We start from the raw sequence: 17,054 nt of genomic DNA, 5'->3' as shown, positions 1-17,054 counted from the left end.
GAACCGGCATTCCTAGCAAGCTCCCAGGCAATGCACAAGCTGTAGTTCCAGGAACCACACTGGGTGGAGAGGGTGTAAGGGAGCTTAGTGTTTAAAGTCGGCCAGGGTGAAGTCTTCTATAAGTAAAGGCCCTTTTGTAAATCAGATAATAACCCCCTAATGTATGTTTCAAAAATTTATGTTTTAGTGCATATAGGAACACACTGTAGATATAAGACTAACTAGGATATTCAAAGAGAAGAGAGCTAATATAATCACTAAAAAAGGTGGAGAAAGTGGCAAAGAATTAGCACTCTGAACTGTGGTTGGTTACTGGCAACTTAATTAGCTTTGAAAAGTTTGGCATAACATTCTTGGATTTCCTAATGAAACATACAGCTGTCTTTAAAATAGTTTATGCCATAAATAACTAAATACTCCATATGTACACATCAGAGAATGTGAGTCTATATAGAAGTTTTTTTTTCTTTCTTCAGTAATTTAAATTCCTATCTGGAGTTTTGATTCAGCTTTTATTATATCCAAATTATTATTTATCATTTTTAGTTTGTTAGGAAATGATACTCTTGTCACAGGGACTCAGTTTGGTACAGTGACAGTAATATGCTATCATTCACACATAAAGAGGAGGTGACCTGCCACCATCCTTGGAGCTGTCTCCTTTAGGGGCAATGGAATTGACATTGATCTGTTCATATTGTTGTTTGTCAGGCCCCCTCAATACTTATAAATATGATTACAAATGCTCTAACCATGGGAGAGTCACAAGGACTGTGGCCTCTGTGCCACATGTGTTAACTAGATGAGCTAACTACAATAGCTTCTGTCAAGTGACAGGTTTGTAAAGATCACAAAGAGCATCCTTGTCTCGCAGCCACCTTTCTGGTTGACAGCATTAATGTAAGTTTCCAGGTGGAATCGTGAGATGGGAAGCCAGGCATGACAGTGGTGATGTGCTCTCTCGTTCTTTTTCTTGCAGACTTTCGACCAGTTTGCTACGAGGAACCACAGCACTGGTGCTCTGTTGCGTACTATGAACTGAACAACCGAGTTGGGGAGACGTTCCAGGCCTCCTCCCGAAGCGTGCTTATAGATGGATTCACAGACCCTTCAAATAACAGGAACAGATTCTGTCTTGGACTTCTTTCTAACGTAAACAGAAACTCAACAATAGAAAACACCAGGAGACACATAGGAAAGGGTAAAAGCAAATATGTAATTCCTATATTCTTCTGAGCTAAAACATGGGACAGGAACAAGCCACATACTGGCCACATAACCTAGCAGGTTGGTCCTAGGCTGTTGAGCTGGGAGAAAACAGCTAGGCTTTCAGGGTCTTAGTCTCTCTACTTCTAGGGTCAGCACAGCATCTTTTGGAGAGTGGCATAGGTTAAATATTATGAAGACAAACAAGATGGTAAATATGAAGGCAGGATGAAATTATTGAAGGGAAGTATCATGAATTATTTTCAAATTGCCTAAAGATGCAAAATAAGAGGAATTCTGGCTTGGTGAGTTTATATATCAGGTAAAGTGACCTTTGGAGACTTAGAAGCGAGGTAGTGAAAATCACGACCTGTTTATGTTTGGGAACCTTTGGCAGCGACTGGCGGTCTCCTGTGGCCAGGCATTGTTATGAAGCAGATGGGCACAGGCTTCACTGGGGTCTGGCCAGTGGTGCTTTGAAGCCTGTCTCATAACCATGATCCACGGTAGCAAATCCTACCCGAGTGTGAGGCCTGGTTGCAGATCTTTAAATCATTTTCTTTATATTAGAATAGTTGGTAGCATTTAATACCTGGTTGTCCACTGTCATGTCGGACTACTGTGGATTCACAGGCATACAGAACCTTTAGAGTCATTTTATCTTTTCTCTCTCCCTCCAGCCCTTAGACCACTTCAGCAAGGTAGCCACAAGCCTTTTATTTCAGATTTCCAGAGAACATTGATTATTGTACTCGATGATCATTCTAAATATTCTTTCTAACATACCCCCTAAATTTCTTCTGTCATAGGAAACCTACACGCCGTTGATTAGAAACAGGTTGAATTTATTCATTGATGTTGACTCTCATCGTGATATTTATGTTTGTTTATATCCTGTATTTTTCCATAGTGGCTTTGAGGTGGCATAAGGGAAAACTTCGCAGTGAAATGATAAATAAAAAATAGAAAATCAGAAACTGGGGGCTGAGGGTGGCAGGAAAGGAGAATATAGCTAAAGGTGACCACTGTAATTGTGATTAAAATTTTGCTCTAGGTTTCCTAACAGGGAGGTCAAAACAAGGAAACACAACTATACTGTAATTTTTATCGTAAAGGAGGAAGCATAGCCATTCTTTCCCTTTGACTAAATTCTTAAATAAATTTGTCAGGTACTGCAGTTTTACTTTCAAATGATTTTTATAAGAATCTCCAAGTGAAATCGAGAGGCAGAACGTTAAAACATTGTGGAGCTGTGTGCTGAGGGGCTTTGCACATTGGTCTGTGTATTAGACTTCAGACTTATGCTGCTGCCACTTGATCCAAAGATAGACTTCAGATATTAAAGGAGTGTTGTATACCTTCTGGGAGCCCTTCCGAAAGTAGCTTGCTTAAGGTGCTGTTGCTGCAGACATGGAGAGTGGAGGTTCTGCATTATCGCCTGAGAGCTAATCCCCAGGTTAAGAAGCCATAGGAAAAAGAGCTAGGATGGATGGATGGCCTTTTACGGAAGCCAGAGAGTCTGTTTAAGTGCTGATTGGCTGGAAGGGCTAGGATGGATGGCCTTTTATGGAAGCCATAAAGTCTGTGTAAGTGCTGATTGGATGGAAGGGCACTCCACCCTCATGTGGTCTCCAATCAGAGTCAGAGTCTTCTCAGAAAGCTGTTTGGAAGTGCTTTAATGTGGAAAAAAAACCCACCTTTTTTTAGAGGAGTTAATAAGTCATATCATAAAGTATGGCACACACACAAAGTTGTCTTAGAATTTAGAAAAAAATTTTTTTAACATTTATTTATTTTTGAGAAAGAGAGAGAGAACCAGAGCGTGACTCGGGGAGGGGCTGAGAGGGAGACACAGAATCTGAAGCAGGCTCCAGGCTCTGAGCTGTCAGCACAGAGCCTGACACGGGACTCAAGCCCACGAGCTGTGAGATCATGACCCGAGCCAAAGTCGGACGCTTAACTGACTGAGCCACCCAGGTGCCCCAGAGTATTTTTAAAGGAAGAGCTATCAGTCTTCTATGAGGTCAAGGGACTGTTTCTCAGGTGCTCCCTTGGATTATTTGTTTCTAAACAGCAGGCTTCCTGGAGCACCAGCCCGAATAAATTTGGAGCAAAAGCCCACCTAGATTAGTGAATAAGTTAACTTTTTCTATGGAGTTAATTAATAGAGACACTTAGATTTCAGAGATAAGCATTCATCTTACAAATATTTGTTGAGCATCTGTTCTTAGCCAGATTATTCCATCATTAGGGATGTAACAGTTGTAAACAAAACAAAAACACAAAATCCTGATTTCATGGGTTACCTATTATAACTAAGGAAAGACAGAGAAGAAATAATGGTATGTTTAATGATTAGAGAAAAACACAGGAGAGGAAGAAAATGGGGAGGGCATGTTTTAATGCAGAGTGGGGTAGCCAGGGAAGACTTTCCTAACAAGGTCACATTTGAACAGAAAGGGAAAGAGGGAATTAGCTACACGGAGGGGGATCTTTCGAAGCAGAGGGAACAGCAGGGGCAAAGGCCCTGAAGCCTACCTGGTATATTGTAAGGAACATCAGGGAAGCCACGGTGAGTGGGCCAAGATGAGCAGTAAGGGAATGGGGAAATCTTTGAAGAGGAGGAGGGGAAAGGACCAGGTCGCAGTGACCTTGAGGCCATTTTAAGTGCTTTAGCTTTGACTCTGCATAAAATAGGAAGATAGATTTAAGTCGAGATCTGAATTTTCACCTGATCCCCTGGCTATTATAATAAAATTAAACTGTTAGTAGGGGAAGGGTGAAAGGTTTAAAGAACACACGTGAAAGAGAAGCCTGAAAGGTATATAGCAAATGTTAGCTTTGATTGTAGCTGAGTTTTAGTCTCTGCATCTCTGTATTTTCTAAATTTTCTCTAGTGGGCTTTCCTGATTGTGGAAGGATGTGGCGGGAAGGGGGTGTGGGGGGAGGTGGGATGTGGCATGTAAGGGCATGCCAGGATTGCTGCAGTAGTGTGGCCCAGCCCGGCAGAGTGGCCGAGTGTGAGTACTGACGTGGGCCATTCAGTGTCGGTCAAACAGGTGTGATGAACGTGTTTGTTCATCTTACCGTCCAAAGAGACTTCCAGTCTTCAAATACGGATTTGGGGGACTGACGTCGCTACCAGCCCAGAGATGGCTTTGTGTGAATTAGAAGCCCCTTTCTCAAGAGAAGCCACTGCCATCTTCTGGAGTAGCTTTATCATGATTACCTAGATCTTAAAAGGCTATGAGGCACACCCTGGATTGTGGAGTGCACAGCTGCAGGCACAGTCCAATGGAGGGCCTATCCTCTGAACCAAAGCCCTAGCGTGGATCTGGAAATCTGTGTTCTTATATTATTATTTTCCGATCATACATTAAAACATTTTGTTTTATTTTGGAAAATTCCAAACATCTACAAAAGTGGACAGATCGTGCAGTGAATATTCATAGCACCATCTCTAGCTTCAATAATGATTCGCATTCTGTGCATTTTTTCTTCTATCCCTCCATGATAGTTTTGCAAGAGTATTCAAAAAAATTTTTAGTATTTATTCATTTTTGAGAAAGCATGAGCAGGGGGCGGGGTGCAGAGAGAGAGGGACAGAGGATCCAAAGAGGGCTCTGACGACAGCAAGCCTGATGCAGGGCTCAGACTCAGGAACTGTGAGATCATGACCTGAGCCAAAGTCAGACACTCAATCTCCTGAGCCACCCAGGCACCCCTTGCAAGAGTATTTTAAAATAAATCTCAGATTTCATATCCTTTCTCCACAGATTTGAGTATATATATGCATATATATATACATATATATATGCATATATATGTATGTATATACATATGTGTATGTATATACATGTGTGTATATACATGTGTGTATATACATATATATCTATACAAGGGGTTTCTAAAAGTACCATTATTACACCCAGAAATATGCACTTTCTTAAAGCTCCAGATGATTCTGATATTCAGCTAGGTTGCTAAAATGGTGTGCAGACGAGAGGGTAACAAAGGCAAGGGGATGATCAATTACAAAACCAAGGGAACCTTCTCACCAACCTACGCACCTTCCTCTCAGTCTTACCTGTTATTTCCCTGTCATTCAAGACTATGGAAGAAGACCAAAAGGGAACACTCTTGCAGTCTGACTTAGCAGACCCAAATCAAACCCAAGGTGTCTCTCTCTGGTCCTAAGTAACCACGACACAGGACTCCACACTCCCTCATCTCCTAAAATGTGGGCGGCAGTCACACAGAAGTGGGAAACTCAGATAAAGAGAGATGCAGCCCAAGAGAAAATGCTGGAAGAGCTTGCCTGGGGAGCACATTGCCTGGGTCCTCTTTGTCATCTCAGGATGCATTTTCTTTGGGCATTTATCCTTTTTGCTCGCTGTTCTCTGTGGAGATTTTGAATCTAATACATGTGGTTTAAAGCCCCTGTTTTGGCCTATCAGGTGGATGCAAATAAAATGACTTGCCTACTTGACGTTTCCTTGGATGCCCCTCTCTAACCAAAACCCAGCCTCCTTCACACTGGCATTGAAATCCACCCTTGCCTGCTGCTCAGAGCTGATTCAAGCCTCCACGTGCTAATTCCCTGGGCTCTGGCCCCTTTTTGCTCAGGATGCTAAACTACCACCTGCCTGCCCAGGCTCTTCTCTGCTTTCCTTACTCTGGCAACTGTGCTGTGGTTGCAGGTAATACTTTAACAGGATTGAAAATCATCCCCTAAATAAAGACCAGAGTCAGATAACAAAAAGTCCGATCTATTTTACTTAGTAGGTTCTGGGAAGATTATAAATTTGAAGGTCATTCAATTCAAATACATACTAAATACTTAGCAGTCTCCGCTGGCTCTTTCCCCACTGGTTCACCCTCTTCTGAGAAAACCACAACCACTCCAGAGGTAGGCCTTCCCCCCAGGGAGCTCACAGGGGCTGGTAAAGGAAGTCTGCTTGTATTTGCCCCTGCCTCACCCCCATGTCCATGCAGCCAGGTAACTGTGTCCCAGCCAGTTGGGACCTTCCTGCCTACTGTTCACGGCCTGGGCCATTGGTGCCAGATCCCAGGCTGTTCAGGGACTGTGAGAAGAGACATGAGAAAGAAAAGGGAGTGAGAGCTGGGAAAAAAGGAGAGGGGCCAGCCCGAGGTGGAGAGAAGGGGAACCCTGGCCTCAACATCAAATACTTTAGCTTTATGACTCCACATCCGTGTCTCCAGTGCTATGGCTGGAATGCGTAGTACTGAAAAACATTCTTTTCTAAAATTGTATTAAGGGAAAAGAGATGGGAAAAGGAAACCGTAAATATGATGGAAGGCAGTCACAGCTAATGCACGGTCACCTCAAGTGCTGCTTAGAACCTGACAGGCACTGAGCAGCTCGCTGCCTCCGTGATGTTTCCTCGGTGCACAGCTGTGCAGAACCCCCCAGGGGTCTCTAGATTATATCATTTAAAAATCTGTATTTGCGGTTTGAAGAGATCCAAAGTATATCACTCTAGGTGTATTCTGGACCGTTTATACGAACACCTTGTGACTGCACAGCGATTGTGTTTACAATTACATTGACACCTAATGCTGGAGAATTGTGTTTCTGCTGAAAGGCTGGAAAAACCATTCTGGTATTTAACATTCACTAGACTTGAACTTCTTCATTTCATCTAACCCCAGTCGCTTGCTATATATGCATTTATGTTAAGTCTTTAACCCAGATACTTGGAGGGAAAGAATCAGCTCAGCTTTAATTTGGAATAAAAATTAGCCTGGGAAGCACCAATCTCAGGATGCTGTCTTGCTTTGTTAAGTACAAGAACGTGAAGGAAAAAAAAAAAGTACAAGAATGTGAGATAGAGTACATAAGCTGCATTTTTATTGTGAGTCTTTATATCTGAAAAAGGTGGCAAGGATTTCCTTGTTCCCAAGTACAATATAGGCATTATTTCTGTGATCTATAATAGTAGGTGAAAAGTTAAAAAAAATTAATATTTATTTTTATTTTTGAGAGAGAAAGAGAGAGCAGGGAGAAGGGCAGAGAGAGAGGGAGACACAGAATCTGAAGCAGGTTCTAGGCTCTGAGCTGTCAGCACAGAGCCCGACGCGGGGCTTGAACTCACAAACCTGAGGCAAAGTCGGATGTTCAACCGACTGAGCCACCCAGCACCCTGAGAGCTTACTTTTAGAGTGAATAATGGGGCGCCTGGGTGTAAGCTTTCAACTTGGGCTCAGGTCATGATCTCACGGTTTGTGGTTTTGAGCCCCACCTCGGCCTCTGTGCTGACAGCTTAGAGCCTGGATCCTACTTCAGTTTCTGCAGCCCCTCCCCTGCTCGTGCTCTGTCTCTCTCTCTCCCAAAAATGAATAAACATTAAAAAATAAATAAAAAATAATAGAGTGGATAAGCAGGAGCACGAGATCGAGAGTGACAGACGGAGGAGTACAGGAGAGTCTCCACAATCATTGTAAACATGGGTTGCCATCCACTTTTAAATGGACTTGTGGGAAAAAAGCCACAAGCATGGAGGTCACGCTTCATACTGTGGTTGTGGTGATATTAAAATTAATTTCGCAACAGACATTCACACACCTTGACGTTGCAATGAGAAGGGGATGGTGTTAATCCTAAACTACTTGTACTGCTGCTTGAGGACGCCATTTTTACCTTGTAGGCGTGCATTTATACTATGTTGGGGGAGAGGTGTATGCCGAGTGTGTGAGTGACAGCAGCATCTTCGTGCAGAGCCGGAACTGCAACTATCAGCATGGCTTCCACCCGGCCACTGTCTGCAAGATCCCCAGTGGCTGCAGTCTCAAGATCTTCAACAACCAGCTCTTTGCTCAGCTGCTGGCTCAGTCAGTTCACCACGGATTTGAAGTCGTCTATGAGTTAACCAAGATGTGCACTATCCGGATGAGCTTTGTTAAGGTAAGGAGCGCTTGCTTTCACATGTTAAGGTAGAAAGTGAAAAACTAAATAAAACAAGCCAAAATGCATTCTTTGGGTGATGTGGGTAGCTCTCCAGCCAGTTCAAGTAGACAACAGGGTTTTTTGGGGCGTTCTTTGGAACTCTGTTCAGTTGTTTTTAGGAAGAGCTCCTCTATGAGTGTCAACTCTCTTGTTTAGCAGCTTCAAGAAAATTCTTAAACATGTTAGTTTTGGGGGCGCCTGGGTGGCTCAGTTGGTTGAGCGTCCCACTTTGGCTCAGGTCATGATCTCATCGTTCGTGGGTTTGAGCCCCGCGTCGGGCTCTGTGCTAACAGCTCAGGGCCTGGAGCCTGCTTTGGATTCTGTGTCTCCCTCTCTATCTCTGTCCCTACCCTGCTTGTGCTCTCTGTCTCTCAAAAAGTAAAAAAAAGTAAATAAATAAACATTTAAAAAATGATAGTTTTGAAAGGAGGACAAGTTAAGGTAGTTATCTGATTTTTTTTCATCTCTCAAATTGCTGCGCACTATTGTCTCTCAATAAATGTTGAATTTATCTGAATTAAGTAAACTAACTCTTAGGCCAACAGAGGAGATAATATTTATAACTAAGCTACAAAATAGGCAGTACTGGTTCTAATACAAGCTAGTGTACAATAAGTTGCTATTATAAAAGCATAAACAAATTGGGATAGAAATATTATGGCAGGAATGATTAACTCAGAGATAAGTAGATGTTTTGTGTATGAGTATTCGTTGAATGTTTCTTGAATTAGGTCTTACTCATGTTGTTGTGAAGGTTGGAGAACTGAGGAAGTTACTTCGTGGGAAGGAAACACAGCTGGGTTTGCACCCTGATGCCAAACACTCCAGTGTCACCAGAGTGTCACCACCTGCTGTTTCATCTTGTGCAGAGTACTGGTGAATAATTCTAATATTTCAAAATATGAGTGTGTTTATCACACTAACTGGGTATATGTGACATAGTTTTCACATTGTTGCATACCCATCCAAGAAATCAGTATGGTTTTTTCCAGGTTTTTTGGTTTATTTTTTAAATGTTTATTTATTTTGAGAGAGAGGGAGGGGGAGGAAGAGAGGGAGAGAGAGAATCCCAAGCAGGATCCTCACTGTCAGAGGAGAGCCCGACTCGGTGCTTGAACCCACAAACTGTGTGAGATCATGACCTGAGCCGAAATCAAGAGTGGGACACTTGACCTAGTGGGCCACCCAGGTGTCCCATTTCAGGTGTTTTCGAAGTAAGATTTATTAATCCTTTAAAATTACCAGGAAAAATAGTTGTCCTATTTTTCTATAAATCTATTTTTATTGTATTTGTAATTTTAGTAATTATTTTAAAAAACAACAATCAAGAATATAGTTTGCAATGGAAAAAATGGATTTTTGAAATTATTTCTTTCATGATGACAAAGCAGTTTTATTCTAATTTACTGTTAAGTTTTAAAAGCATTTTTATACTGTAAAACAATTAGCAAATACCTGGAAATCTTTTCAGACGTTCTGATGCTTTAGAGCCAGCAGAGGGCATTAAATCGCCATGAACGTACAGTCCATTTTACTCTTAGTTGTTTTTTCCGGGTCCATGTTTTTAAAATTAGGATGAAATGCCAGTACATCAGAGGTAATTATTTCACTGTAGTATAAGTTTGCACAGAAATCTGATTGTCCTAAGATCAGCTAGATGTATCTCATAAAGCTATACAATTCACAGAAAACAGTTATGTAATATTGCAAATATAACAACAGATGACTAGGTTAAAAGAAATTTAAATGTGTAAGGAAAAAATGTGTAAGTATGTGAGGTGATGGATGTTAACTAAGTTTGTTGTGGTGATCATCTCACAATATATGCATATATCCAATCATCATGTTGTACAACTAAAACTAACACAGTGTATATCAATTGTATGTCAACAAAACTGTGGGGGGCAGATAATACAAATAAAAATAATGTAAAATACTTTGTTAGTAATTACATATTGATTATGTATTAATATGATAATATCAGATATATTGTGTTGAATAAAACACATTATTAAAATTTAAAAAATATAAGAAATTAAAGAGGACTAAACACTGGTAGCTACCAATGAGGGGTGACGGGCTAGATCATCTTTAGCTCTGATTTTTACTGATTCTAGGACTCATCCAGTCAGTCAGTGAGATATTATTGAGCTCCTACCTTATGCTGCAGCAGGCACTATTCTAGGCATTGGGATACATCAGTGATTACTCAAAATCTCTGTCCTTATGGAATCAACATTCCAGTAGGGAGAGACAGGCAATAAACAACAGCTATAATAAAGAACTTGAATGGAAAGAGAAACATAGAGCAGGGTATGGAGAATTGGGAGTACTGGAGTACGGGGAGTTTGCAAATTTTGAAAAGGTGGGCAGAGTGGGCCTCATTGGGGACTTAAAGGATGTAAAGGAGTTAAATCATGAGGGTATCTGGAGGGGAAGCAGTAGACACAGAGGGAAGGGCAAACCCTACAGCAAGAGTATGGCCTGACATTTGTAGGAACCAGGAGGCCAGGGTGCCTAGAGTGTGAGTGGGGAGCTGGGGGGTGAGATCAGAGCAGTGATAGGGAACCGGATCAGTGCTTTGGAAGCCACTGTAAGGATTTCACCTTTTACTCTAACAAGATGGGGAGCCCCTGAAGGGATTCGAGCAGAGGATTTCGTGATCTTACTTACATATTTAAAGGATCACTATAGTTGCCATGTGAATTGCAAATATCGTGTAAGCAAGAATGGAAGCAGAGAGACCAGCTAAGAGGCCATTGCACTGTTCAGTTGAGAGATGACCATCGCTCCCACTAGGAGTGTTATGGAAGAAGTTGTAAGAAGGGGAAGGATTCTGAGTTATGCAGGTGACTCTGTGTGAGTTTTGAGAAAGGAGGAGTTAGAAAGATGATCCCTCCACTCAGGACGGAGAAGATTTAGATACAAGATTAAGAGTTCAGTTTTAGTGAGAGAAACTTTGCACTGACACACATCCCGGTGGAAGTGCTGAACAGACAGTTAGAGGTATGAGTCAGGATTTAGGGAGAGCGGGCTGGGCTGCAGTGTCAATGTAGGAATTGTCAGCATATGCACGGTATCTGTCCATGAGCCCGAGTGGAATTGCCAGTTGTTTGAGTTTAACCGAGAAGATCAGGGGTCCTAAGACAGGGCCCTGGGACACTTCCACCTTCAAAGAGGAAGAACCAGCAAAGAAAACTGAGAAAGATTAACCAATATAGAAGTAAAACCAAGAAAGTAAGGTGCTCTTTAAACCAAAAGAAGAAAGTATATTGAGGAGGAGAGAGGACAAACCAAATCACATGCTGCCCAAGTGACATGAAGACTGAGAGCTGGTCATTAATTTTAGCATGTAAAGGATTTTTTTAATCTTTTTTTTTCATGTTTATTAATTTATTTTGAGAGAGAGAAAAAGAGTGAGCTGGGGAGGGGCAGAGAGGCTCCAAGCTGTCAGCACAGAGCCTGATGCAGGGCTTGATCCCACGACTGTGAGATCATGACCTGAGCCACAATCAAGAGTCAGACGCTTAACTGACTGAGCCAACCAGGTGCCCCATCTTTTTTTTTAATCTTAACAGGAACAGTTTTGTTGAAGGCTGGGGTTGAAATGCTGATCAGAATGGAAGGAGAGGAATTGATACAGCCAGTTTGGACAGCTAGAAAGGGGGTCAAAGGTATAGGGCAGTAATTGGTGGGAGTGGTTAGGGCCAAGAGAAGTATGTTGAAGACGGGCGATATTTCATCATATTCCTATGTTGATAGGAATGATCCAGCAGAAAACAAAATATAATACGAGAGAATGGGGAGATTTCCTGGAATGATGTCTTTGGGAAGGCATTTGAGTCTTCTGCACAACTGGATGGACTGGCTTATTTGGAAACACAGATAATCTGTGGTGAGAGGTAGAAAGGCTGAGTATGTTCGTGCAAGTGCTGTGGAAACCCTTCTGATTGCTTCATTCTGGTTAAAATAAGAAAGAAGATAGTCATTCTCAAGTAGACGGGGGAGTAGGTATTAGAGGTTGTAGGAAAAAGGACAAGAGTGAGCAGTCATTTGGGGTGTGGGAGGTAGTGGGAGAGCACAGGGACTGGGGGAGTGTCATTTGATTGCCAGGTGGCATCACAAGGGCACTTGAGGCTTGTGGTCTCGAATGTAAAGTGTGATCAGGCAGCATGGTTGTGTTGAAATCCAAGTTTTTTTAACCTACAGATAATCACTGTTCCCAATAAGAGTAATTTGTGATCTCTCTTCATTTTTAAAAAATAACTTTTTACTAGTATATAACATCTAGAGAAAAAATACACAAATTTATTTTTTCTTTATTTTTACTATCTTTCCTATGAATGGTAATAGGTGGGAAATTGCCAAAAAGTGAGCCAAAAAAGAGAGAGAGGAGAAACAGGCTTTTTAACCAACCCTTGAATCATCAAGAACACCCTCAGTTCTCTCTTCACAGTTTTCAGATCCAGTCAGTGGTCTGCAGTGAGCATCTGTTTTGTGCAAAACACTGTGTTCAGCAGTAAGGGGTGGAACATAAGGTCAGGCTCCTTCCCTTGTGGAAGAGAAAATGATTTGCCGGTGTTTCTGACGTGACTAGAGACCAGACCATCTCTAGGTCTGTGTATTTAGTTGTGAGCCTAGAGGCGATCTTTGATTTGGACTCATCTTAGGGTGTCTGGTTGATGCAGAGGTTGTTCTGTACTTACAGGAAGGTCGAGTGCACATTCTCTCAGGTGTCAGGAGCAGCTCTGGTGTGTGGGCTCTGCGTGCACTGAGGCCTGTCTGTCTCACACCTCTGCAGGCTGACCATAAAGTCTGGCACCGTTACTCTTGGCTCTTTTTTTTTTTAATATAATTTATTGTCAAGTTGGCTAACATACAGTGTATAAAATGTGCTCTTGGCTTGGGGAATAGATTCCTGTGATTCATCACTTCCATGCAGCATCCAGTGCTCATCCCAGCAGGTGCCCTCCTCAATGCCCATCACCCATTTTCCCCTCTCCACAGCACCCCACATGAACCCTCAGTTTGTTCTCTGTATTTAACTGTCTCTTATGGTTTGTGTCCCTCACTCTCTGTAACTATTTTTTCCCCTTCCCTTCCCCCAGGTCTTCTGTTAAGTTTCTCAAGTTTCATATATGAGTGAAAACATATGATATGAAAACATATGTCTTTCTCTGACTGACTTATTTCACTTAGCATAATACCCTCCACTTCCATCCACATTGCTGCAAATGGCAGGATTTCATTCTTTCTCATTGTCAAATAGTATTCCATTGTATATATAAACCACATCTTCTTTACCCATTCTTCAGTCGATGGATATTTGGGCTCTTTCCATAATTTGGCTATTGTTGAAAGTGCTGCTAAAACATTGGGGGTACAAGTGCCGCTATGAATCAGCACTCCTGTATCCTTTGGATAAATTCCTAGTAGTGCTATTGCTGGGTCATAGGGTAGATCTATTTTTAATTTTTTGAGGAACCTCCACACTGTTTTCCAGAGCGGCTGCACCAGTTTGCATTCCCACCAACAGTACATGAGGGTTCCCATTTCTCCACATCCTCACTCTTGGCTCTCTTCTTGCTTTACAGGGCTGGGGAGCTGAGTATCATCGCCAAGATGTCACGAGCACCCCCTGCTGGATTGAGATTCATCTTCATGGACCACTGCAGTGGTTGGACAAAGTTCTGACTCAGATGGGCTCTCCACATAACCCCATCTCTTCGGTGTCTTAACAGTCAGTCATGACTTCGTCGACATTTCTAGAGCATAGATGCTATTGCAGGCAGTGGCTTACATCATTTCAGATTTGCAACTAACTCAAGTTTCCAAGTACATATGTAAATACATATAATATATACTATTCATATTTTTTATCACCAATTGTTTTGTGCTTTCTAGTTAAACCTGATGCCAGTACAACGTGATTAGAAAAGCAGGTTTTTCGTGCCTGTGCTATAATAATAGGAAGCAGTTTCTTTTGTGGGCTGGGCGGTAACAAATGAAGGCAATTGTGTCAATAGTATTTGAAAAGTGCTGGCAGAATAAAAGGCAGCTTTAGTCAGCCGTGTCATTATAAGGCATGTTGGGTGGCCTACCAGAAAAATATCAAAACTGTTTATATATTAAGAGTCAGGGTACTAGCAGCACTAGAGAAATAACACTTTCAGACAAAAGAAAGCAGTCAAACCCGTATAATTTAAACAATCTCACTTTTAGTGTTATCGGCAAGGAAAAAAAAAAAACAGACCAAGCTGTAAATCAGTTATGTAAGATAAATCACATAAATTATTTTATCTCTCAAGTTGAAATACCTATAGCTGGATGATTGTGCTGATATTAATGGTACATTTGAAACAAATTTAAACTGTGATTGGAAAAGAAACTGTGAAGCTGGGAGCCACGTTGCCTCATAATCTACCACTGAAAAAAATCCAGAATGAGTCTAATGCATGGAAAGGTTAATATGAAAATAGCAAGAATTGAGCATTATTCCCAAACTGCAAAACAAGACCAGAACTTAGTCCAAGAATCAGCCAGGGAGGCACTTGCTCTCCATGTAGGGAATTGGGTCCCTGAATTTTCCTGGTTTCTCAAGTCAGGCAGCCTGGTCGCCTTTGTGGAGTCTACACAGTGAGCTAGAGGACCATGTGTGCAAATCCTGAGTAGAGAAGAAGCAGTAAAATAAGAGGGTTGGACAAAAGCATCCTCTGTTTACTTACACCTTCTCATATTCCCATTAAAAGGCTCATGGCGAGGGCAGTCCTTTTGCCGCATTTTCCCTACACGTTGGCAGATACTATTTACAGATGACTAAAACAGTGGTGAAGCCTTTGAGAAAATCTGGACACATTGCTGGGATGAAGTTTATGAGTTATTTAACTTAGTGTCTCAATCTGCTGGTCACATCTGGTAGCCTCTTATAAAGCTGAAACCTCATACCTGGAAATAACTTCACAAATAGAATGGTAACTTCATAATCCTTATAATCTCTGGGGAACAGCGGTACCGAAGAGTGGGACACTTAAAATATATATATGGTATTAAAAGCCCATTCTTAGTTACTCTTGGATGGTAAAGAGAGGAAAATTCCCCACATTTCTAGGTACTTTCATATATATATATATATATATATATATATATATATATATATATATACAATTCCCACCCACTAAACACTGCACTGCTTCGAAAAATATTTCACACCTTCTTAAAATGTATAATTTAAGAAGGTAATTATGCTTGTAACAGACGGTACTTCAGTAATCCAAGAGGCTTCTTCATTTATACATTCTATCTCAAGTCTTTTTAGCATTAGCACACAGTAGTTGCTTATCATTAAATTGTATTCAAGGTAGAAATGATCCTGTGAAAAAGATACGAGTGAGTTCCTACTGTCACCTCTTGTAAGCACTAGTGTTATCTAATAGAAACTTTCATATATGCAACAGAAAATAGTACATTCTACGTTAAAATTAGGTGGTCCATTTAGTGTTTAGAAAACCCTGTAGTTCATTGGTTCATCACCTATGTATTGTGCACCTGTATGTGCTGGGTACAGTGTTAGGTACTGTGGAATCCAGTGTAAACCAGAGACAGCCCCAGACTCTGGAGCTGAGAGTCTATTAGGAAACCTGTGTAGACATCTTCATGTATTTTCACTTTTAAAACAAAACAAAACCTGCGATCGTTTTTTTTTTTTCTTTTTGCTTAAAAAAAATACGACTGATGATTTCTTAATTATCTCTATTTTGAAACTTACTTTCCTTCTCCTCTGAGCAATCAGGTAAGGGGTGAAGTCTTCCTGGGATGTATGCTACTTTTCTTCAGTGCTTCGAAGTTGTTTGTTTTCTCTTACTTCCCTATTTTCCAGTTTTCCCCCATTTCTTTCCTTAGAAGAGGCATTAATATGGTGAGTCTTCCTCATAATGAGTACTGTGAGATTTTGGTACACATGGATTTTGCTCCAGACATTTAACATAACTTTGGTACATATGAGATTTTGGTACACATGGATTTTGCTCCAGACATTTAACATAACTTTCTTGATCTCTTCACAAGTGCTCAAACTCATCCTCTGGTAACCTTATACCTTTGCAGAATTAATCATAACCGGTTGCTTATAAGTTACATTTAAAAAAAATAAACAAACCTGGATTTCCATGCAGCTTTGGGAAACCAGGATGAAATACTCCACAGAGCCTGTGTTATTCCTTTGAAGAAAACACTTGATTAAAGTGGTACATTTGCATCATCACCAGTCATGTCTCACCAAAAGCCCGTATTAGGATGCGAGTGAAATGCAGAAGAGTTAACCCTTCAGTCGCTCTGACAGTCACATTCTCATTGGCCTTTTAGTGTTTCTGTTGGCAACAGTTAGCCAAAGTTGTAATGCATCGTTTGCTTTCAGACTTCCACGTTTGCTATTTAGCATTTGTCCCTTGAGATGGACAATCCAGAAAAAACTTAAGAGCATTCTTTCAGAGGATAACTTGCAAAGTGGACATGCTAAGCCATTTTAAGACGTAGCAATGCCAAACATATTTAAGGTTGCCATGGACAAGGGTCGTGCAATAGAGAACAACAACGATGTGGCCTGCTCTTAAGACCCAGAACATTTGTTGTGTTGTTCAAGCCCATTGTTTCTGGGTTTTTTTTTTTTTCCTGTTAAAAAATTGAGATGTGAGAAGTTTGTTTTAGTTAGATGATATTTTACTATATGCCAGTGCGTTGGAAATATAAAGATAACCACTTTTCAACATATTTACCTTTTTTTTTTTTAACACTCTGTATAAATCAGGAAAAGTTGAACAACAACCTAGCACTGGCACTCAGAATCCCCTTTTCATTGTCTTCTAAGGGATTAGGAGCAACAACA

The 17,054-nt window shown here is 41.1% G+C and overlaps 1 protein-coding gene across 7 annotated transcripts in view; it reads left to right on the top strand.

The window, feature by feature from the left end:
- Positions 1-14,055, top strand: part of SMAD9 (SMAD family member 9) — a 71,792-nt gene extending 57,737 nt beyond the window's left edge. For all 7 annotated transcript variants that reach the window (XM_027064707.2, XM_027064705.2, XM_027064706.2 and 4 more), the window contains 3 exons: positions 980-1,201; positions 7,875-8,131; positions 13,768-14,055. In XM_027064707.2, coding sequence (XP_026920508.1) covers positions 980-1,201; positions 7,875-8,131; positions 13,768-13,911 — 623 coding nt within the window. In that variant the 3' untranslated portion in view covers positions 13,912-14,055. The remainder of the gene's footprint in view (positions 1-979; positions 1,202-7,874; positions 8,132-13,767) is intronic.
- The last annotated feature ends 2,999 nt before the right edge of the window (positions 14,056-17,054 follow it).

Source organism: Acinonyx jubatus, chromosome A1 (assembly GCF_027475565.1).
Source record: "Acinonyx jubatus isolate Ajub_Pintada_27869175 chromosome A1, VMU_Ajub_asm_v1.0, whole genome shotgun sequence".
Lineage (NCBI taxonomy): Eukaryota > Metazoa > Chordata > Mammalia > Carnivora > Felidae > Acinonyx > Acinonyx jubatus.
The sequence above is the reverse complement of the archived record's forward strand: the minus strand, read 5'-3'. Positions and strand labels throughout refer to the sequence as shown.